Here is a 25816-nt window from a genome sequence, read left to right on the forward strand (position 1 = left end):
TACATTATTCAAATTTCCAGTGTATACGGCAGCACAAGATGATCCTTAAGTTCTACCGGGAAGATTATTTTCTTTATTTCTTTTATCAATACTTTGTCTGCTAAGGTGTTTATAAGGTTCTATTAAAAGCTGAGCCCAAATTTAGGTGCAGGAATGCTCAATTGTACATGTGGCATTTCTGTTTCAAGGGTGCATGTCCTGTGCCTTCCTTCTCTAAGAAAGGTGCTTTGGTCCTGCCACATTCCTAATATTTCAATCACTCCTATTGCACCTGTCATGGTTTGGCCAGATTTCCGTGACACTGGAGCCCACTTCAACACTCAAGGGAGACTCAGATACACAAAAAAAATGGAAACATATCTTTATAGGGAGCCAGGACAGTGGGCACTCACAGTTTGCTCTAGGGACACAACATGAGCAATTCCCAGATTATAATACAGAGTTATGGGCTGAATCTAATAAGCTTGGCAGGGAACACATGCACATTTGGTAGTATTTTTTGCAGCTCCATTGTCAAATTCTTCTCTTACATTCATTTTTCTTATATTATATATAGATATTATGGAATACCAACAAGTATGTACAATTAACAATATGCCATATGTTTTGTCAAGTTATGTTCCAGACTCAAGAAAACAGATTAAATTTTAGAACTGCTACTGCAATGTAATCAAGAAAATAAAACAGAAATGTTAGTTGTTAGAGAAAACAGGAGGACAAAGAAAATACAGTTTGCTTGGATAACATTCTGAATTTCTCAGCTTAAAAAAAGTAGAGAAGAAAGCAAACAACAAGTATTTATATCTTAACTGAGAAGTCATGCAAAACATTTGGTACTTACTGAGTTTGATTGTTTCTATTAAGATAATAAGAAAAGGACAGTATGTCAGATTTGGCTGTAGAGACTAATTTTACTAGCTTAGAAATTAGCGCGTAAGAAGGATTCTCAATAAACAATAAAATTTTAATAACATATCCTACTGCTTTCTGTTTTGCATACTCTGTACTCTCTTTTAAACATATTCTTTCATCCTTAAATTTTATCTCTCAACCACTTTGGATATGGTGAATCCATCATTATGAGATGGCCTAAGCAACTCCTATGAATAGACTACGGAGTTTCCATGAGACTGCAAGTAATTAGTCTCTAAGCTGCAATGACTCTCTCATAGGTAGGTAATACAGACTTATTAAGTCATGGAACAGTATGTCTACATAGTAATCAAGATGGTGGGAAGAAAATGGGATGATAGCGGGTCACTCAAAGCTCCTGTTACACTGATTGCTGTGAATGATTACTGATCTCTGTCATTATTGCAAAATGTCAGTGCAACCTATAAACGAATACCTGTATAGGTTATTAACAGCATAACAGGTGCTAAAAATGATTTACTCCGACCCTTGTATGAAAGAAATTGGAATCAGATACCTCTATGTTTGTGAAATAAATTACAGCAAAAACAGAAACTCAATTCCTTTTTCTCCTCTCCTCATTTTCTTGAAAATATTGTGAATTTTAAGCTGAAGGCCAGAAACTGAAAATATTTCTGTAAGTATAAAAATTCCACTTTTCATGCTAAAACCCTTCCTTTATTGATTCATCAAAGTTATTTTAAGCACGGTGTAGCTTGATACTGCAAGCCAGGGAAAGATTAAAGACTACTACTAACTGGAACAACTCTAAGACACAAACAACAAACTGAATTAAAAATAAAAGTTGTATTGGGAAGGATAAAACTGGAAACAAAATAAAGCTCCAATGCTGCGTCACTATTGCTGAAGCTTTGCTAATGTAACAACTGTTAATTCAGTCTGTGTTTGACAGCAGGAATACTTTCCTTGCTGGAAGAACAACAGGTCTTGTGGTATGAATAAAGATGAGAAAGGAAAAAGGAAGAAAACAAGGTCTTCCACCTTTTCTGATGTTCAGTGGAGCTCTTGGAAATGTTCACTCTTTTGTTTTGTTTTCCATGTAAACTGTTCATCAGGAAAGTCAGATACTGTCTTGGGATTTCAGGTCTGATCAACACTAAACTTTCTAAAAGGCATCAGCAGTCACCATGTTAAAAGAAAATATATGCTAATTCAATTTGTAAATTTACCTATTTAGAAGAAGAGATAAGAAAAAACAGCAAAAACCTCAGGGCTCAAAGCTACACCTCAATCATTTAGAAAAAGTCCCTTTGTCTTCATGAAAATGGCTCTGTTTCACAGATACTGTATAAAGAAGAGATAATTTTGCTATCTGTTTCTTCAGTAAGACTCACTCAACAGCAGCTCTATGATCCTTAAAAGACTCTACCTGAGTAATACTTAGATCGTGACTATCACAGTTGAAAGTCTGCCCTGGAAACTGTTAGAAAAAGAAAAAAATTGATTTGCAAAGGTCCACAATATGCTCCAAGGCCTTATATGTTAATAAAGCAGCACCACTCTTTGAGATTACAAGTCCACAAAACAATAAAGTAAATCACTGGCAGAGATCTCCAATTTGGGGAATTAGTTCAATGAAACAACACTGGAGAACTGCGTGGAAGAAACTGAAAGTGCATTTTTAATCTCTGTCACATTGTGCCAAGCTGGAATAGAAAACTGCATAGTGATTTTTATCCCTGAGAGACAGCGCTTATTATTCCAAGTGTAATATTACAGGATACTGATATGTTTCTTCAGTGATTTTGTCTACATTAGGTGACCTAAATCTGACAGAATGTTGTTTTCTAATATGACACGTCCCTGAATTAAAAAGAAAATTAAAAGAATTTTAAAAAGTACCAAACAGATTACATACAAACAATTTCTCATATATGTCTTCCTAGAAACACAATGATTTTAAATTATGAATGCTCTGATGTACCTTTTGTATTTGTAAGTGAGATTCCAAAATAAATGAGTGGTTCTTTGATCCTTCTTTGAAATATGTATTTCTTTTTTCTAATTCAAACTTGTGTAAATGTACTGTTCCAGCTGATCAAGCTCTTTGGAATGAATACTTATATTTGGTTGCAGTAAAAGAATACAGGGAATTATGTGCTTCCAATAGTTTACAGGTAAGAAGATTGAAATAACTTCATAATAACCCAAGATTATAAAATGCATTAAATGGTGTCTGCACTGTCAAGGATTGTACATACGTATTTGGTCATTCTAAAAAGCTTTTTTTAAGAAATGAGGCTTTCATTGAAAACAGACTTATTTCTATTAAATCTTTGTTTCAGTCTGTGTTTACTTGGATATATGAATCATACAATCATAGAATGGCCTGGGTTGAAAAGGACCATAATGATCATGTAGTTTCAACCCCCCTGCTGTGTGCAGGGTTGCCAATAGACCAGGCTGCCCAGAGCCACATCCAGCCTGGCCTTGAATGCCTCCAGAGTTGGGGCATCCACAACCTTCTTGGGCATCCTGTTCCATTGCATCACCACCCTCTGTGTGAAAAACTTCCTCCTAGTATCTAACCTACATCTCCCCTGTCTCAGTTTAAAACCATTCCCCCTTGTCCTGTCGCTATCCACCCTTGTGAACAGTCGTTCCCCCTCCTGTTTATACGCTCCCTTCAAGTATTGGAAGGCCACAATGAAGTCTCCCCGGAGCTTTCTCTTCTCCAAGCTAAACAAGCCCAGTTCCCTCAACCTTTCTTCATAGGAGAGGTGCTCCAGCCCTCTGATCATCTCGGTGGCCCTCCTCTGGACTCATTCCGAGAGCTCCACATCTTTCTTGTGCTGCGGGCCCCAGGCCTGGATGCAGTACTACATACACATGTGGCCTCACAAGAGCTGAGTAGAGGGGGACAATCACCTCCCTCTCCCTGCTGGCCACTCCTCTTTTAATGCAGCCCAGAACATAGTTGGCCTTCAGACTGCAAGTGCACACTGATGGCTCATGTCCAGCTTCTCATCTACCAGGACCCCCAAGTCCTTCTCCACAGGGCTGCTCTCAAGGAGATCTTCTCCCAGTTTGTATAAATACCTGGGATTGACAGGTATTTTTTATGTTTATGTCATGGATATGTGTATGTCATTGATTCAAATTCAATCTAATAATAACTATTTAAAACAAAGCCTAAACAAGTTCAAAGTGCTGTTAGATTCTGTAATGTAAAATTATTTTGCTCTTGGAAGTGAATCTGCCATAAAAATTAATCTTCCTTTCTTTCTGGATAAGTAACACTGCACTTACAGTGGCCCCACTGATTTCCTTTGAAGTTCCTTGAAATAATTTAGTACTCCCATATTACCACTTATTAGTGCTTCCTCAGAGCACAGATTTCATCAACACGTATAAAACTTTTAATAGCAGTTCAGAGGCCAACAATGGGAGTAAAGAATGTAAAATTCTGCACCTTTTGGGAACTGTATAGATACTCATTAAATAAAGGTCAGTGCCCCACGATGTTATGCCAAGCCAAATTCTTCCAAATATCTTTTTTCCTGGATTTAATAAAGGAAAACAATTTGAAAAAGAAAACAAAGCACTACAAACACAAAGATACATGTAAGCTACTGAACAATGAAAAAAAAGTGTACTAAAAATTTCAGATTTTTGCATAGGTTTAAAGGAATTTCTCTATGAAGTCTATTAGGTCTAGGGAGGGAAGTGAAAAATCTGTACAGTCTCTACATTGGATTTTAGCAGTCCCTTCAGTAAAGTAAATCTTTGAAGATGGAAAGTTTCTTCCCCTAGCTATATGGAAGTCAGATAATCTGCTTTGAAGGCTACACTAACATGCTGAAATCTATAACTGCTACATTAATGTGAGGAGTTGATTATTTTTCATGCAGCCAGTGAGAAGAATCAATGTGGAAACAGTCTGTTTTGAGCTGTGAGGCAGAGCAAGTTGTTTCCTCAGACTTTATTCTTGAGTGACTTCCCAAAGAAGTAAGTAAGGTCAATGATATTGATTTGTGAAAAATTCATTTTAAACTACTCTATCCTAGAAATACAAACATACACAAGAAATCAGTGGGCAACAGCAGCATCTCTACTGCAGGTTCTCCTGTTGACCACACAGGACAGTAGGTTACTCCACTAAGAATAACGGGAATTGCAAAAACCACCACAAATCACCGGTATCTGAGCTTTTAGCTACACATTTCTACAGCTCTCTGTCTCTCTTATCCTCCTTAGGCAAACTAAATGCAGTTATAATACAAAGGGAACAACTGTGGCAGCTTCCAGCTTTGGAAAGAAGCTGCAACAGCCAGGTGATGGGGTCTGTGCTCTATCAGCCTGCGAGCTGGAGGGCGTGGGGTGCTTGCTGGCTCCAGCTGCCTGCTGCTGCAGCCAGGTTGGGCTGTCGCTTCAGCAGTACTGGTGCAGCCGTGCTTCACTTGCTATGAGCTGGCCAAGGCTTCTTGTCCTGAACATTATTATGTCTGTGCTCATTTGTAACAGGATAGAATTAATTCACTACGACAAATGTATCAGAGAGGTCTGTTGGTGTTTCCGAAAGAGATCCCGTATGTATTGGCCTCGTCACATTCAGTGAAGATAGTTACTAGTAGCTAGTTGTTGTGGGTCTTTTTAATAAAAATATCTATACAGAAGATGAATTTTCATTCATCTCAAACAAATCATCTTTTCTTTTTATCTTTTCATAACAAAACCAACCTAATCGGCACTAGAAAACATATCTTCAAATCAGCAGAGCAATAAAATGTCCTGTCTTTCCTTTTACCTAACAATTTCTGCTCAACTCTTTAGAAACACATTTCAAAATAAGTTTCCTCTGACTGTATGACAGTATAAGATTAGAAACCTCACTATCACTACTAAAGCACATATAATGTATATGAACTTTTTCCTACAGTACTTTAGCTTAAAAATATCTCCTACAGTATCTTACACTCTCTTGCAACTGCCACAGAGAAATAATTCAAAATCTTACTTTCAGTAGCAAAGTTTTGACTAGCAATATACAGATCTGTTCTGATAATATTTTGATTGCCTAGTGATCTTTTGCACAGCTGTTAAACAGTTTGTAATTTCAATTTAGACCGATGGTGAGATGGATATTTCAGTCTCTGATTTTGCTGTCTCCACAGATAGCTATAACGCCAGCTTCTTCCATTTGTGTAAATGGTGAGGGTTTTGATTTTAAGTATGCTGTATTTTTTTACAACCAGTTCAACTGTCCATCATTTTGATTGGACTATTATTCCATGTACAGAGAGGTTTACATTAAGAATATACAGTATAATATGAGGGGAAAAATACATTAATTGCAGAGAAATTCCCTTGGAATTTGACTTTTTTTTCTCATTGCATGCCTCAACAGAGAAGTTCATGCCCATTCATGCCCTCTTTATGATCCTGCAGTTTCATTGTTTATATCACAATCTGAGATGCTACTTTAGTACGACAGATAATACTCAAGCTTTCTGAAAGTGGACAAGTAATGTTAATATTAAAAGAAGTCATCCATTAATACATATAATGAACTAAGATTTAAATCTTATATACCTTTTAAACCTTTGATTGATATTTTTCTTCCTCTGTAATATTCCACATTCTGTCTCAGTATGACTGTTTTGTTTATAATTGTGTCAGTGGTGTACATGGTACTCTCAATTTCAGATTTTAATAGAAGTAAAGACTTTAGCTGGAAATGGTTTGCTTATCTGTGAAACATGAGATGGCAAATTCATTCCCAGCTCATCTCTTCTATGTTGCCTTTACAGCTATTACTGTCTATTAATCTGCTTCCACTGACATTAACTGAACGTCAAGTCAAGAGATCATAGAATCATACAATGGCTTGGGTTGCAAGGGACCTTAAGGATCATCAAGTTCCAACTCCATTACCACAGGCAGGATTGCCAACCACTAGATCAAGCACTAGATAAGACTGCCCAGAGCCCTGTCCAACCTGGCCTTGAACACCTCCAACGATGAGGCATCCACAGCCTCTCTCTGGGCAGCCTTTTCCAACACCTCACCACTCCCTCAGTAAAAAAAAAAAACATCCCCTGATATCTAATCTAAATCTTTAGTTTAAAACCATTCCCCCTTGTCCTATCACAATCTACCTGCTTAAAAAGTTGGTTTTCCTCATGTTTATACTCAAACAAGATAGACTTATATTAGTATGGTAGTTTGAACTACAAGGTAAACCTTCAGTATTACTTCCTACTGCAAGGTTAATTAGACCTTATTCCTAAAGACACCGTTAAATAGAAACTCTGATTAGATTTTTGATATGCAAATCTCTATAAGCAACATAATGGGTAAACTAGGCTGATCTGTGAAACTACTGAGAAGAATGTCTTCTATCTTCATTCTAGGATTCTTGCCTGCATTAAACAAAGTTGAATAAGAATAATAAGCCCCTATTAAAATATCATCCACTTACATTGTCTTTAAATTCTCTTTAAGCACACTGGAGACAGTGATAATTTTAAATAAAATAAAATAATGTCTGAAAAGTTTATTAAGACAATAGTATTAGGTGAAAATAAAAACAGAGGCAATACCTCATTGTAATAAGGACAAAAGAAACAGAGAAAATTACTTCCCAAACCAAAAGAGAAAGGAAATATTACAGATTGTGATCTAGGAATCATGCAGAGGGAGTTGAAATGCATATGTTTGCTAGGCTGATAATTATTTTCTGTATTTTAGTCAGCATCATATACTGACTGTAAACTTGCTTTTACAAGCATTTAATGCTTTTTCTTTAACAAGCAACAAATGAAATAGACAATTTCAAAAGAAGATATCAGTTTTCATTTGTAACAATAATTTTAAAAAGTTTTTGCTTTTTTTCATGTTTTATGTCATTGCACATTTAGTGAAGAAAATGATATTTCTAAAGAAAATCAATTATACATCCTGCACATGTCTATACAGAAAGACAAATAATTTAATACATGCATACTCATGATTTTCTCCCTACTTTGTGTTAGTTGTTAATTAAGTATTTCAGTGGGTGTTGTTCTATCAGAATTACAGAGTTACACACATAGTTACCAATATATATGACAGCAAAATAATAAAATTGCTCTGATGTAGACTGTCAAAGAGAAAAGCAATACATACAAAAAGGGAAAATAGAAAGAAGTTTTAAATGTTTTCTGCAGTGTTTCAGAAATATTTTGAAAATGAAAGGGCAGAAATATTTTTAAGAGAGTAGAATAACAAAAACAGTGCTGGACCACGAGAAGCCTTGAAGACAAAAGCAGTGGGACTCTTCCAGTCTACATGCTGCTCTAACAGACCCAAACCAATCTGCTGAAGCACTTACACTTTAACAGGTATCAGACACTGAAAATAAAATATTTTTTAAATTACCTTAATCAGAACCTGAATACATCCTGTGGCTTTTGATGACTTGAAGTACCAGAAGCTCAGCACACAACTCCTGCTTGACTCTTTCCATCTGGAACTCTTCACATGGGCTTTCTCATTTTTCAGCCCTATTGCAGTGGCCTCAAGATATAGGAATTGTCCTGAAATGAAATTATGTATTCCTGAAAAATTGTTTTTCACTTTCAGATTAGATTCCATCACCAAAACATAGAAATTCTAAATCAGAGAGATAGAAAGTATACTTCCCAAATACATCCTATGCTAGTGAACATTTGCTTATGTAAAAATTATCAGATAACTTTCCTTATATACTTGTTATAATAAGTTGATAACAGCTTAAAATTTTAACAGACCCGTACAGAAAACAGAGGACATTCCAGTTTTCCCAGCTACCCTGATCACTTCTTCATGTCCAACAGCAGTTACCGTTTTGACAGTACAGCAAACAATGACCACATGGTGATAAATTTCAAGATAAACTTTTCTGAAAGATAATCTTCACAGTAACAAGTCAAACAATATAAAAACTTGTGATATAGGAAAAAAAACAAACAACAAAACCCAATAACTATTCACATGTTCATAAACAAATGAGGTATTTTGGACATCTGTACTCATTACTGTATGAATATTTTCTCACATTTAAATTAGTTAGAGAAATTTGCAAAAACAGATGCTTACACTTAATATATTCTGAAACTGACATGCTCCTTTAGTTTTCCATTTCTATTTTAATCAGAAGTATAATAAATTCTGCAAGTTTCCAAATTATTTTTTTCCTTTGTACAAACAAATGTATAGTGCACATAAAGATAATCACTGCATAAATAGCATACTATCAAATTACAACTTCACATTGACTAACTTTTTATATGAATTAGAGATAAAAACCCTGTGGAGTAAAATGTGTTCATTCTAACCTCTCTGGCTCATTTACAGCTACAAATATTTGACATAATATTACAGGCTGAGAAAATTACTTCCTCCCTGGGGCCACTCTTACACAAAATAAGTGTGGTGACATCTTTGTGATAAGTGTTTTATTTTTAAATAAACTTAGAAAATACAAATGAAAGCTTATTTTTCCACAACTGCTATTGCCTGTATTGACGTCAGCCACGTACATAAACACTGTGAGAGATTAAAAGCATGCCTTATCATGGCATCAATGTTTGCTAGGAAGATGTGGCTATTCTGAGTGCTTGGCATGTTGATGTTTATATTAACACCTCTTTGTAGGGAGAAACCAAACAAAAAACTTCCACAGTCTTCTTTCAAAGGAAACTTGTCTGACTGAGGGACAGATTTGAGTAAGGGCTAAAATTCCTTTTTCTTTGTACAAAGACCAGAAGGATAACTAAATACTGCAGTCTCTATCCCATGTGAGAACATTTTAACAACTGAGCTGAATTATGTGTTAGTTCTGTCATGATAAACACTACAGAGGTGCAGAAATCTATGGTGTAACACACATGGATATTGTAAAAGGCAAACGACAGTGTCCCTCATTGTGGCCTGCTTTCGATATGATTAAGGAGTATAAAGAAGGTAAAAAGCAGTCACAAACATCCTCTTCAATCAGTTATCAGGAAGAAATTGAACCCTATTGTTATCCTTTAGAAAAACTTCTTTATTATTTTATAGTTATTAACACTCAGAAGTATTAATGCCCAGCATGCAACATATTGTAGGCTACTGTAGGATTTTGTTTTTTCCTTACATTCAGAACACTGCGGCTTGTTCTAACATTGTCAATGGTTTACGGGTGTTCGGCCCGGTTCTGTGACGAAGGGGACGGGAGATCCATGGGTCCACGCCCCAGGAAAAGGGAAAAGGGGAAAAGGGTAAGGAGATGGCCCTGAGAGCAAAGAACAGCGGCAACAATCTGAGGAGAAACAAACTAATTTACTAAATAAGATATCGGAATGCAAAACAACACACTATAATACAATATAATTACAATTTAAGCTGATAAATCCAATACAGAGAGAGAGAATGTCCCAAAATCAAGGTAGGCCTTACTCTACTACCGACGATAAGACGGCTGGAGAGCGAGGTGCTGCCAAGATGAGAGACGGCGGAAAAAAAGGGACGAGGTCTCGTGATCTGCAAGTTTTTATACTGTGAGCTTTTATCTTTTCCCTCTGGCTGGAAAATGGTAACAGAGGAGCAAAGTACTGTGGGGAATGTAGTAGTCTTTCTCTTCTGAGAACCAGGTACATCCACTACATGATGTTATGATGTGGAATACCAATAACCGAAAATCACAAAACCATGACAAACGTGAACTGAGGCTTCCAGGAAATGCAGTTAGACTGGAGGATAGGACCCAGTGGATCTCAGTGCTGAGCTACCTCACCCTGGCTGGCTGCAGCCAGAATAAATGTCTCTCTCCAACAAATAACAAATTAACTTGCTTTACTCGTACAATATCTAAACAAGAGACAACTGAGAATCAATTTTCCCTAACCTACAGTTATTTTACAGCAGTAATTAATATTTGTGTATTAAGTTATGCATTCAACTTATTTAAAATGACACCGTAATAAGACATGTAGAATCCCCCTGTTGCCTCTGAAAGGAGGTATGAGAAGCTCCATGAAGCCAATTACATCTAATTTGTGACAACATACCATTTCTGTTTCCAAGCGTGTGGTCCCTGGGAGGTCTCAGACTTTGAGGTGAGCCAGCCCCCAGCACCCAGTCAAAACTGTCTGCCAAGGAATTTTGCCAGCCACATCTTCCATTCTCAAAGGTGCAGGAAGTGCCACATTCACTCTCATCTGTATTATCCCCACAGTTGTCTTCAAAATTGCAGCTTTGTTCTGGTCTGTAACACTTGCCGTTCTGACATTGCCAACTGCCATGTGAGCAGGAGCCTGAAAAGAGAAGAATGGAGCTATCCTGGTGAATCACACTGCCTTGCATCCCAGTAAGGTTTCTGGAAGGTTATATTGCAGAGAGTTTGGTATTTAGGAGGAGGATGGTGGTTCAGAGAAGTTTTATTAAAATCCTTTGGTTCCCCAGATGTGCCAATCCATTATCAGTTTATTTCTTTTGTATTTTGCCAAGAGATTGCCTAAATAAATGACTGTTTCCCTTGTAAAGCCTTTGAGGGCAAGTTCCAGGCAGGCATTCTTTCACTAACAAAGCTTTCTAGTCTGACTTAATTGGTGACATTCTCCTTTCATGTAGTGTAGGATTAAACCGTTCCATTTTAGCTGCAAAGATGAACTGAGTTCATCAGCCCCAATTTGGAAGAAAAAGCTTTTATATTTTAACTACAGAGGTTTGCCTTTTAATGGATTTTTTTTTCGTAAAAGAGTTCAGTGGGGTGATGTTGTCGTTTTTGTGCAGTAGTCCCAGCATTACTGAAGGATAATTCTGCTATTGTACAGCCTAAACATTGGAGGACTCATTTCACAGGATCCATTTCCAAGCTTCATGTTTTCATTTCAGATCACTTTCTGCAAGGCTGTGTATAAAAAGCAGTCCCTACAGTATGCTATCTAATCAGGAAAGAAGGCAAACACATAATTCTGAAAAGGAATCCCCGTTCCCATTCTCCATTCTACTCTGTCAGAAATAAATGCACAAGCAGAGTTTTCCTTACAAGTAGGACTGTTACTACATAGCCACAGATACGTAATATGCGCATGTATGAAAGTTCTGTAAGTATAGGAAGAATTCATTCATTGATAATAAAAATCACATGGAACTAAAAATGTATTTCCACTACCACTATCTTAATTTAAAGAAGGATCTGATAGAGATAAATGAAATTCATCCACAGCTGAGTTTTGTCATGGGACCAAAACAACAGGTGTATTGGCAAAAAGAAAATAAAAGATTCAGTTGGAACGTTAGCAGCCTCCATCTCTCAGACTCTGTTTGAACCAGTGTAAATTGAAAATACCCCAAACAAAGTGGAAGAGTATTATCATACCCCTTTGCTGTAGGGTTTGGGTAAAGCAGAAATAAATCTTTAATCACTAGATGTGAAAACAAAGGTTAGCTCCTCCTTTTTTATATTAAAAACTCTCCTAATACACTCGCTTTAAGAAATAAAAATGTAAAGCATCCTGAAATATTAGAATGACATAGAAATGCCTAATATCCTTTCTAAGGAAACAATTTTTATTTCCTGGTATTCCAAAAATATGAAAGTGTGGAGCATGTTTGATCTAGAAGACTGTAAATGATACAGCTTTTAACTTAGAGAGGGAAGAAAAAAGTCCTGAACAGAAGGGTGCAAACCAGAATAGGATCCAGATGAAGTTCATCATAGTTACAGGTTTATGGAAATATCAGTACAGATTTTATTAATACAAAATCTATGAAAATGATCCTGTACAAAAAATGTATTAATCACATCAATGCATAAGTCGGAATCTAATTACTGCAACTTAAAAACATCTGGAGTCCATCAGAAACTTATTTATCAATCTGTAGTAGTAAATGCAAACTACAAAGAAAAGCTGTGAGAGGAGACATCTAGCAATCACACCTCTATTCAGCTGATATTCCACTGGCAAACAGGCCCTGTGTATATCACAAACATTATCAGGGAAGCAGTCTTTAGAATTTCAATTATCTGTGCTCCCCAAAGACAGAAATTCGTTATGAAATCTCTGCCTAACTTAGATGGCATCATTTTTAGGAGCTATTTATCATAACCCTCACATTCACTATCTGTGATGGCACCATGAATTTAAGCACAAAAATGTTTTTTCTTCAAACTGGGAATTTAAATTTTAAGATGCAATCCATGCTTGGAAATTCTTTTCCTTGCTTTCATTGAGATCAATAATTGTGATGCCTATTGCATTTTGAGGTCCCTTTAGAGCATTGCTTCCAATTTAATGTTGAAAAAAGTGGAGTTGAAAAGTGGAACTCTTTGTTATCTGCAGCAAAAGAAAAATCCATCTTGAATCCTGGCATGAATGAATCTATTCAAGCATGTGTAATGAATGATATTACACTGTCTACCAAGTCTGTAACGTGACTTGTTTCTGGATGTGCTTCTATAGTTTGTATGTTTTCTGTTTAATTGCCATATTTCTAAAGATTTATAGCTGGGAGGAGGAATAATCCTATAAGAAAAGTTTTTTGGAGCTTTCTGCCTTTTCCTTCCTACTTTTCTTCCTCAATCCTTGGACTGCAAACAATTCATTATATAGATGTCCATGGGCACAGTAGAGATATTTATTTGAGAGGAACTTCTGCTTAGTAAGGTTCAGTAACTTCTTCCTTTGAATCATGTTTCTTAAAGATTATTAGAGTAGACTTTTTGCCCTGAACCAAATTTAAAATGTGTGTGTGTGTGTGTGTGTGTGTGTGTGTGTGTGTGTGTGTGTATAAAATTCACACGTATATACATGTATATATATATATATATATAAAACTTTAAACGCTTGTTTGGACAAAAGCTGATTAAATGACAACTATAGAACCAGCTGCACGTGGATAAAATGGAAATATAAGCATGTCTAATTAAAGAAGTCATAAAATTACTAATAAAATGCTGTTCAGTTGAGGGACAGCTAAGGATGTTTAGCACTTTCCAGAATATGTTTCTAAAACAACTGAACTCCACTAATGCATAAGCATCATTTATTTATTTATTTATTTATTTTTGGAATGTTTTTTTTCCTTTGGAGGAGTGAGATATTTGGAATGTACTTGTTTTCTTCCACTCTCATTTAGAAGATTGTAATATCTTTAGATGATTATCCTACGTTTCAGTCCAGAAAAATCTTACCTGCAAATATATCTTTTTTAATTTAATCACCAAATTCTCTAGCAGTTGTTTGTTTCTTCCACAAGATTTGTTTTGCCTTTTATTTCACCTTTTTTTTAATGTCTTCTTTCCATTTAAGTAGGCATCACCTTTTAAAATTTTCTTTAAAACAGCATTTACAGGCTTAGAATAAAAACTCATTGTAAGTTTTCATAAGCAGTTTGCATGAGCATGCATCTAATTTCTCATTAAGAAAATAAAGAAAATAAGTATCTTATAATTTAACTTTCACTCAGGGATGAAAATAAATTGTCATATTTGTTTGGAATGGTCATGGAATGTTACTTGACAATTTATTTTCATCCCTGAGTGAAAGTTAAATTATAAGATACTTATAAGGATAAGGAATTTTGTCAGACAAGGATTTGTCTGACTACACACTTACGTTGATTGACCAAATTGAGATCATTTAATGTAATTTATTAGGACAAGCTGAAGAAATTCCTTATGTTTTGTAGCTCAAGCTAAAAGTAAAACAATAAAATTAATTATTGAATAGATAATGAAGGAGTGTGATAAATTCTCCATCTTTTAAGGTCTTGATTAAAAGACTGAAACTTTTTCCAAGAAACATATTTTAGTTCAACTAGAAATTATTGAATAAATCTTGGAATTCATTAGATAAAAACCCGATAAGTTTAACAAGATTTTAAAATAATAGTAATGCTTTAAAAATAAAAAAGCAGCTGCATTTCTTAACTCGCTTACATAATTACGCTTACATAATTAATGTGTCACACATAAACTAAATGTTTATAGTTGCTTATGGAATGAACAAGTAGAGATGAAAATCTCATTTTTAATCTGAAGTTACAATTTTCTTGAAGCTGGTCTTCTATGTACCTATGCTTACTAGAAACAAATTTAGCATAATAATTTAACTGATAAAGATATATAAGATCAAAATGCTTAGAAGATTGCAGAATTGATTCTATTTGTGAGTGCATTAGTTATGTCTCTTGTCAGAAGCATTTAACATTTAACTTCTGTAATATGAATCTGTTGGTTTTTTTTTTTTTTCAGTTCTTGCTGTATTTCAGAGCTGTGTTAAAATCACCAGCAAGCTAAATCATGTTTTAGATAGGAATAGACAGATGATAAGAAGATTCCAAAATACGTTTGCACTTAAACTTCTTTTATTTAATGCTATAATCTATGTTTTCCACACTAAAATATTATTCAAATGCATCAGTTCTCAGAATAATATATCAGTAGACTTGAAAAACTAGATGTACTGCAAAATATCTTCAAAAGATTTTATTTGCATTCACATGGCTAGAAGTATAACAGCTAGAGTTCCTGCAAAACCATAATCTGGTTTGGAGGGCATAATAATTAATTAGCAGGCTAAGAGTTTAACATTCCAGGGATTAGGGCTCTCTGGTTAATTTAGGACTTGGATTATTTTCCTGCAACAATTATTATGTTGTCATTCCTCTTCAAGTTGACATTATAGTATGGCTGATTTGTATGTGTGTTTTGAAAAAAAACAAGTTAACAGAACTATTTCTCAAACATGTCATCAGTATTACTGAAATACACAGAGTATAAAGTGCTTTTGCCATAGCTGGTAATGTGTAGTAGTAATGACTGTCAGTACAGGAATGTGAAAAATACATTTCATGTCAAAGGAGAGCTTTGGAAATTAGAAGAATTATTAAAGGCCTTCACAAGTTGAAGATCTGGAAATGAAAAGACTTTAAACCTACTACACATTTTCAGTTATTTCTTTGAAAATAATGTTTTTTATAGCATTGGGTGTAAACATTTGAATTTAAGTTTTCCTTGATTTATTATTTTGTTCACTTCTACGTGTAAACACAACAGAATTCCTTTCCAACAATCAGATTAAGTAATACTCCTCCAGTTACAAAACATTCCAGCATGGTAACTTATTACTGTTCTACCTCAGTCCCTCTGTTCCCCTCAACCCAGAGCACTGAAATGTGTACAATTTTTACTTTGTTAGGTTTGCTGGTACTTTAGCACTACTCAGTAGAAAAGGATTGTTATTTAGCATCCATTCAGCACACTAAGACATAACCATTCTGTGACACAGCTGGTACTTTGCAATATTTAAAATGAACAGAAATCCTCAAGAGTAAGAGGAGCTGAATGCAAGATGGACATCTGTGTCCCTTCATATTGAATTTATTGGGTGTACCATAGGCAAGATAGGGGAACTCTAAAAGCAATATTATGAAGAATAAAGGCTTCAGTCTCAGGTGCTTAGATGTACATGAATGTGCATTCACTGAAAAAAATAAGTAAGTAGTTTTTGATTAGTGGAGATTGCACTGGTTCTTTCTGTCTCTCCACCAATATACTAACACTGTCAGTAGTAGAAATAATGTATACTTTACCATGTTTCTTGTGCAAATCTACAAGTATTTGGTCTATAAAACATACTAGCAGGTCAGTTTAAAAGGAAATTCTCAGTCAATCTCTTCAGATGGGAATTCCTCTTGCCAGAAAATGAAAACAGGATACTAGACATATTATAAAGATTATTCCAGTGTTAACAAAATAGTTTAAGACTCCAATTTATGTAAAAAGTAAAGAAAACCCTGGAAATCTCTTGTCACTGGATATATGGATATTGGGAACAGGGATACAGCAGTTCTTCTAAACAATCTTCTCCTTCCAAATCCAAGTAAAAATTTAGAACATATCCTTTTGAAGGAAGACAAAGAGACACTGACAGAAAGGGATACACATGTAGTTTTTATGCAAAGCTTTTTCCAGAAAAAATGGTATTCATCATATGTTTTCACTACCTTGAGGAAAAATAAATATTGATGTGAAAACCTTAACTCGATCTCCTGAGATTACTTCTAGTAAATACAATGAAATTAGATCACATGAAATTCATGTTTGCAACAAGTTATACCTAAATATTCACTGCCTGAACTCCTTAGCAAGGACAGGAGAAGAAATGTTACTTATGAGTTGAAGGTCTCCAGTTTTGACTCCAACTTCAAGCGTGACCTTTAGAAGTACAACTTAAACAGTTCACCTAAACTGCATACAATAAAATCTTGCCTGAGCAGCTGTTATTGTGTTTGGAATAAAGCCAGGAGCGATGCATAGCTGATGACATTTCCGCCTTAGAGCCCAATGTGGTTTAGTCATGACCTCTGCTTTAATGATCCTACTGCTATTTGCTTGATAGAAGGGCAGAAGATATGGATTTCCATTTTCTAGTGCCTAGTACATCGAAATGGAGTGCACACACTCTGAACAGCTGTGTTAGGTCAGAAGAGAATTTTTACAACACCAAAGGAAAGCTGAGCATTCTGTGATCTAAATGTACTTGGTTATGTTATAACCTAAGAGAAAGAAGAGATCTTCATTGGCTGCACTGGAACTTACCATCGCTTCACATTTTCCACCATACTGTGGATTGTTGTCCAAAGCACACAGTGTAAAGGGACCCACAGTGCACTGATTTACAATTTGCTAGAGTTGCTAAACTATGCTTAGTAAATGTGATAGGTGGAAAATGTTTCCCTCAGATCTCTCTCAAAGCTTGCCCTACCAGCTCTTGTTTGCAGTCATATCCCTGGCTCTAAGATCAGAGGACACTCCCCTGGTTGGCTCAAACTTTGATGAAAAGAATTGATGGATGTGGAGCCCTAGGATCTGAGCATTTCCTTCTTTGCTAAATGATGGTATGAAAAAGGACATCATTTAAGCAGTAAATGTACAAAATTGTCACTGATTGACTGTTAAGTTCCCCTAAGAATGTAATAAACTGTCAGAAGTCTCTACAAGGAACTTGCATTTTCTTTGACAAGTTAGATATTACGAGGTGGTCCAGAAATACCTTTAAATTTGCATAAGATTGTTCAAAGAGGAAGATAAATAATGTAATCTTATTGTGACTTGGGGATCACTAGCAATTATGAATGTCAGTTTAACCCATGTCAATATTCAAGCATCCATAATAGAAAGGAAACAGCACTGGAATATTCTCAGTTATGTACAGATGGAATGAAAATATGAAAGAACCGCAGTACATCGATTTTTGGGAATAATTTCCATAAACAATTACAGAATTTAAAAACAGCTCTATTTAAACTCTTCAGCAGCACTTCAGTAAGAGCTAGGTGTAGGACAAACTGAAAAAGTCCCAAACCAAATCTCACAGGACATATGAATCCTTCATCTCTAGTTACTCAGAAGGAATAAATTTCAGGATTACTGCATTCAACATGTGATATTACAGAACTTTCTACCTATATCAAACAGAATGTTATAGTGAGTTGAAGAGAATATGATGATTAAAAGATTTTGTGCCTCCACTGGAAAGGTCAATAGGTAGAACTTGGTGTAAGCGAAAGCTACCAACCAACTGTAACCACTCAGTATCTCAAAAAAATATATTGCTTCTACCATGGTCAGCTTTTCCTTTTCCTCTGTGTAAAATTCATGTTTGTTCCTAGATAACAAAAGTGAAGAGGATTAAAAGTGTAAATATAAAGTCAGCATAAGTGGTTTGAGGTGGGATTCTGCACTGTCATGGTTTGGCCCTATACCATGACTAATGTGTTTAAGTAGTTCTGTTCCTTATATTCCTTCCACAAGAAGGAACACATTATTGTTAAATATATTAATATAAAAGCAATTTTATTGATCATCCTCATTTACTGTTAGTCCAATCCAGCACAACCTTTATTTCGCAAAGCAATTATAGCTTTGTTAACTGTGCCTCAATTCAGTATATATTTATTTTTAGCTGCATTCTTTAAACAGCAGAAAAGTTAGTGACTGGAAAAATTGTTTTATCCCACTTCACAGGAACCTGGGTCTTAAAACCAATCACTCAAATCACAAAATCTAGTTCAGTGGTATGAAAGGTAACAACCTCAAGCAATTCCTCTACTTTCTATAAAATCAGTAACCTTCTCCACTGCTGCTACCAGAAGACTATTTTTTGGTCTTCAGATAAAAGACCTTTTTAACATTTATCCTAAAATTTTCATGATCAGTTCAGATGCACCAATTCCTTTGCAAGCTCTGCCATTCAGCTGTCCGGAGGTCAATACTACTCATAAAACTCCTATTTATCTGAATCAAACTTTCACCTAGAAATCCAGCAGAACCTGAATAGTTTTCTTACATCAATCTTCTTTTGAAACATAGCTACACAACACTAGTCAACTTCAAAATAAGGAAGAAAAATTCTATAACTATGGCTTCCGCAAAATGATGAGAAAGGGTTCTCCCATGGTATTCTCATTTGTGATGAACTGAACTAGTTTGAAGTTGAGCATCTGAATTAAAGACTTTTTGCATCAAAAATACATCTCTGAGTCTTCCCAAGCTGACAAGTCATTAGATCATGCTTTGTATTCACCATATACAGCTAGAACAGTGAATCATAGCATAATTAACATTGGAAGAGACCTCCAAGATCATCTAGTCCAACCATCCACATACCACCAATACTGCCCACTAAACTATGTTCCTAAGTACTACATCTACCCTTTCTTTAAACACCTCCAGGGACAAAGATTCCACCACTTCCCTCAGCAGCCTGCTCCAACGCCTAACTGCTATTTCTGAGGATAAATTCTTCCTAATATCCAAACTGAACCTCCCCTAGAGTAACTTGAGGCCATTCCCTCTCATCCTATCCCTAATTACTGGGAGAAGAAGTTGACCTCCACCTCACTACAACCTCCTTTCAGGCAGCTGTAGAGAGTGGCAAGGTCTCCCCTGAGCCTCCTCCAGACTGAACAATCCCGCTTCCCTCAACCGCTCCACATAAGACTTGTGCTCTGGCTTCACCAGTTTCACTGCCCTTCTATGGAGAGGCTCCAGGGCCTCAATGTCCTTCTTATAGTGAGGGGCCCAAAACTGAGCACAGTATTCAAGATGCAGCCTCAGATACTGAGTTGGATAACCAAGCTCTCAAACTGGCAGTTTTACTCTTAGAATTCTTTATCTCCATGAAGAGATGTATTTTCTCTCAAAATTCACAACCTTAGTCCTGGGCTATTTCTTCAGAAAGGAAGGAAAGAATTATGCTCACCCTCAGTTATAGCAGCCTTAGTACTTTAGCTTCATGGCTGACATGACTTTTTGACCAAAGTATATCATCTACCTGGAAGTCATTCTTTAGGGAATGACTCCTAAAATTCCTTACACAGAATCACATAAGAGTCCTTCAGTGAAATTGATTCCAAAAGGAACAATTGTATGATGTGTTTAAATCCATCTCTGGCCCTGACTGCTACAGAACAGCAATATCTATGGTACAGAAGTGATCTTTTCCTCATTGTGAGAAGAGAGACAAAAGTTTCATTTAAGATAGTATAGATAGGATTATTCTTATGGAAAATATTACATTTACATTCTGGGTCTCAGTCACTGAAATTGGTATACCTCTTTTCTTCCTTGATGAACACTTTGTCTTATATCATCCACAAGCCCATCACATTTGTTTTTGTAGAAAAGCATTTCTCAAGTTGGCTTTTATCATTCTAACAAAGGAAGTTGTGATATCATATCTTTAAATGCCTGTTCATTCTCTGTCTGGTTACATAAATTGCTCTGTATGATACTCAATAGATATGTGCTTACAAACTGTATTGTACAACAAGTACACACTCAACCAGTGGAAAGGTCTGAAATGAAAAACAGTAGAATTTATACAGTAGATTAACTATTGACTTACTGGAAGACAAGTTTTTCTTACAACCACCCATAATCAGAAATACCTTCTTAAAAGATAGATCATAAATAGAGAACTGGTAAATACCATATCATACTCAGTTAAAAAGATAGCTATTGGAAGACAACAAAGTAATAGTGTAATGTGCAAAACTCTATGCAGCACTCAGCATCTGCAAAAAATAAGTGTTGAAAATCACATAGAATATTAAATTGTACCATTATCTTAATTGCAATAAAGTTCTTAAAATAAATAGAAAGATCTTCAAAGTAAACACAGACTAAAAAGTAAAAAAAAAAAAAGTTTGAAGGACTTCTATACCAGCTATGAATCATCTCTAATCTCTTAATCACTATTATCTGCAAAGCAGTATTCTGAGTTTTTAATTTTCTACTGAATCCGATCTGGTATCAGCCATCACCCTCAACTTCCACCCTGAACCCTGTTGCATGTGGACATTATACCTCTGCAGCTGTTATCTGAGTAATAGTGGACTAATGCAACTGCAGATAGTCTACCTGGAGCTTTCCTTCCCTGAATTTACTTTCTGTGCCCTCAGGTAATTTGCACAACAATACTAGCTGTGTTACTTTCTCATAGAACTATCTGCCGGAGTCCATTCAGTTTGACTTTAATGGCTTGAATCTAAATTAGTGCCTCTTTAATGTCTTAGTCCTGAATAAATGCAACATACATTTGTGGGACAGTGTTACTGCAGTCCTATATGCAAAAAAGGCTTCGACCTGGTCAGAGCAGAGAAAACAAATGAGACTGAGGGTCTGAAGTGATGATCTGTAGAAGGAGATGAAATAAGCAAGAGTATTTAAATGGGAGATACTTGGAATAAAATAATCTAATGAAAACAAATTATTTAAAAAAGCAATAAATAGAATAAATAAATTGAAAAGAAAAGGGGAAAAAGGGGGAAAAGGGGAAACAAAAAGAAAAAAAAGAAGTGTCTTCCACTTGGGAGACATATTCTGTTGAAACATTTCAGAACAAAATAAATCCTAGAATGAAAATGAAGCCATGTGGCGAAATGCCTCAACTTTTCCTCAGTATAAAGCACAAAATAAAAAGTTGAGCTTTCAAATAACATTTTAAAATATCTAGCGCAGAATAATGTTTTGTTTTTCCACACTAGCATATGTAATGTTGAAAATGCAAACACTATAACTAGAGAAGTAACAGGAAGTACAAAACTCTTGATAAATAGTTGCTGAAAAGCCTGTTCAAATACAGTTTGTTGCTACAATTACAGGAGGGACAAGAAACACGAACATGACTGCAGACTTAATCATACACAGGAAATTTGTTTTGGAATGTCTAGAAAATTAAAATGCATGACAAAGATGTACTTCATCAAAAGTAAAACAGGATAAAATCCTGTGAAATTTCACATCTTTTTCGTGCATTTTTGCTAGTGCAAGGATACCTAATACTCAAGTAAAAACACTTGATAGTTAAAGTCTATATTGCAATATTATTTTTCTATTGGTACATGTGAGAGAAAAATAATGATTACACTCTTGTAGGAGTAATTGATCAGCTAGTTCTTGGAATTCAAAGGTTTAGAGCTTACATGATCTGGGTTCACCCAGGCAGAGACAAGCTTTATATAAGGAATAAGTAACACATAGGGAAAGGTCCCAGGTAATAATACCACTGATAGTCCTGGAAAAGCTTACATGGGGCAAAAGGTCTCTTAATATTCTAGTAAAGTGAAAATAAGAGCGGGGTTCTCTAACAGGGTTCTGCTTTATAAACATTTTATTATATTCTATCATAGAATAGTTTTGGTTGGAAGGGACATATAAGATGATGATCTGTACAGTTCCAACCCCCCTGCTGTAGGCAGGGACACCTCCCTCTAGACCTGGTTACTCAAAGCCCCATCCAGCCTGGCCCTGAATGCCTCCAGGGAGGGGGCATCCTGTTCCAGTGTCTCACCACCATCACAGTAAAGAATGTCTTCCTAATATTTAGTCTAAATCTACCCTCTTCAAGTTTAAAGTCATTTCCCCTCGTCCTGTCACTACATGCCCTTATAAAAAGTCCCTCCCCAGATTTCCTGTAGGCCCCCGAGGAAGGCTGCTATAAGGTCCCCCCAGCACATTCTCTTCTCCAGTCTGAAGAGCCCCAGTTCTCTCAGCCTGTCCTCAGAGGAGAGGTGCTTCAGCCATCTGATTAGCTTCGTGGTCCTCCTCTGGACCTGCTCCAACTGCTCAGTGCCTTTGTACTGGGGGCCCCAGAACTGGATGCAATAGTCCTGGTGGCATCTCACGAGAGTAGACTAGAGGGGCAGAATCACCTCTCTTGACCTGCTTGTCGTGCTTCTCTTGATGCAGAATCAACCCAGGATATGGTTGACCTTCTGGGCTGTAAGTGCACATTACCAGCTCATGTTGAGTCTTTCATCAACTGACACTCCCAAATCCTTCTCCTGAGTACTACATCCTAATAATGCCACATTCTATTGACATTAAACTTTCCAGGGTTATACTGAGAGTTTTAATCTTGCTTTTAAATTTTATTGAGATATTTACAAACACGCAACATAAAAATCTACCCTAATTGCTACTTTTAAGTTGGCTAGCTTGAGTCCCCAGCAAAAGAAATAGGTAACAGATTTTTTTCTACGCCATAAAAATCTCTGATGATTATACCTTTCTCAAGGGGTAAATCTGGTGTATTCTTTACATCTTAATCCAGGATCATGATGCAGCCAGAGGCAAGTAACTCAAAATGCCTTAAGTTTCTACAGAGTAGAATAGAAACAGTAGTATTTACTTCATTTTTAAATAAGTTGTGCAAATGCCACTAAGACAAAAGTATGCAAACAGAAAGAATCTTAACCTGAAATCCAAATATCACACTTGCAATATTGTGAACGGAAAAAAGTTGCTTTTGATAAGAAAACGATCAAAAGTGTGTGCAACTGAGAACAATGCAATTATATAGATATCTTCTATCTGCAGATGTTCAGGGGCATATCAGAAATTCTCAGTTCTCCTCACAGGCTTGTGTTTTTCATTTATTGTTGTTGTTATTTTTCCTTTCCAAAACTTGTTTTGAAGTGCTTTAGATCTATTACTTTATTTGTTTCACATCCTGTTCTCAGACAACACCGGTTGCTTTAAAGGAATATGAAAATGATTTGTTATTCAATTTGTTGTAGCTAAGGAAACATTTTTTATTATTTTCAGTAGGGGATAACATTTTGCAAAGAAATATTACATGTGATTTTTGTTATAATTACATATTAGTTGGAATAACTGCCAAGGTTTTTTCAATTTATGCGCCTGTAAATTTTTACAAAACTAATTATATCTACAAAAGAGTGATTTAAACATTATCTTTTGGTCCTTAGAATACATGCAGTTAAGAGTAATATTTCAAATAAAAATGTACCAATACCATTCTCTTCCTTTTCATTATTTAATTTTAGTTATGTCGTTGAATTCTAACATTTTTTTGTACCTGTGAATTAGACTGTTGTATTAGAATGATTCAAAACCTTTCTAAAAAAAGAAATAAAACAACCATCAAACAACAACAGAAACCAACAACATTAACAAGTCTGTATTCTTTAATTTCTATATCTAAATGAATAGAAAAGTGTATGGCCAATGAAATAAGAAGCTTTGCTAGCAATAGAAAGTTATCCAGACTGGTATGTGCCAGAAATATCTAGGAAGAATGGGAAAAGTATCTTGTGGGACTGAAATTGTTTGAAGAGATGGTGTCCAGTGCTTGTTATGCCCTGAGCAGCCCTTGTGAAACCAGCCACAATTGCAGAGTGGTGGACTTAATCATTTATTAATTTCTTGAAGACAAGAACCTTGCTCTCTACAAAACTGAAGCCCACAGACACTAGTTCTCCCTGTTCATTGCAGGGTAGTTGGACTGGATGACCCTTAAATCTCCCTTCCAACTCAAAGGATTCTACAAAATTTGAGCAATGGATATAAGCATTTCAAATGTGCTAAAATCCTTGCCTCTGCATACAAGCAGAGAAGTCTAGAAGTCCAAATTTTTGCAGCTGATCAACACAAAAATTTTGACTGGCTTTAGTTATATAGTTAGATCACAGAGCACTTTACACAGCCCTTTTTTGGCCAATCCTCAGAACATTTCTGGAGGGAGGAGTACATTTCATATTTTGATTTCTAAGTCTACATTTCAAGCAATGATCCAAACAGATAACACTGTTAAATAGTGGCTCAGTGACTAGTGTAGTTTTTTGTTGTTGTTGTTGTTTTTGTCCAGGACAAATGAAAATTGCTGATATAGAAAAGATGGGATACAATAAGGATGAATTTAGACCATTATCTTAAACTGGTGAATCTACAAGTTCACAAAATATATTTTAGATGAGTTACACCAAGAAATCGTCTCCAATGTCTTTTTTTTTTCCTGAGATTTTAGTAGCTTTTTTATTATATACATCATAAAAGGGTTTTGGAACATACTTTACTATCAAAACCAAAGCTTTTAGAGTTTCCAATGTTGCCACAGGGAGTTGCATCTACCATTAAGCAGATAGAGTCTGAAAACATCAAAAAATAAGGAATAAGAAATCTCAGCTAGTGTTACTCTGGGGGTAATGTTCATATAAGGCTGAACTTTAAAATACAAATCTCATTTGCAATAAATATCCATGACGGTTTTTGACAGAAGTAGGGAGCCAATAGCATGCGCTATAAAAATCTGGAAATTTTTCAGGGTATATCTGGAAACCATTACCCATGTCTTTCCAGCTTATCTTACAGACAATGCACAGTGTAGGTTTTTTTTAGGTTTGATCTAATCTCATCAGTGTTATATCCCAGTGCCTGAGCAGTGCTTAATGATATCCTAAAGGGGAAGGCTGCTCATTAGTGGCAGTAACAAAGTAAAGCAGCTCACATAAATTAACAATCCATTCTTCCAGTACTCCTTGACTTCAGGAAATATTAACTTTGTTTTATTCATCAGAAAGAGAGAAGAGATAGAAAATGATTTGCCACAGCCATGCAAGGAGTAGG

General features: G+C 35.7%; 1 protein-coding gene across 1 annotated transcript in view; it reads right to left on the minus strand.

Moving 5' to 3' along the window:
* Nucleotides 1-25816, minus strand: part of MALRD1 (MAM and LDL receptor class A domain containing 1) — a 223310-nt gene that overhangs the window by 99768 nt on the left and 97726 nt on the right. Inside the window, exons 26-27 of the mRNA XM_021388959.1 lie at nucleotides 10944-11189; nucleotides 8293-8450 (exon numbers count right to left, since the gene is read on the minus strand). Coding sequence (XP_021244634.1) covers nucleotides 8293-8450; nucleotides 10944-11189 — 404 coding nt within the window. The remainder of the gene's footprint in view (nucleotides 1-8292; nucleotides 8451-10943; nucleotides 11190-25816) is intronic.

This window comes from Numida meleagris, chromosome 2, assembly GCF_002078875.1.
Source record: "Numida meleagris isolate 19003 breed g44 Domestic line chromosome 2, NumMel1.0, whole genome shotgun sequence".
Taxonomy (NCBI): domain Eukaryota; kingdom Metazoa; phylum Chordata; class Aves; order Galliformes; family Numididae; genus Numida; species Numida meleagris.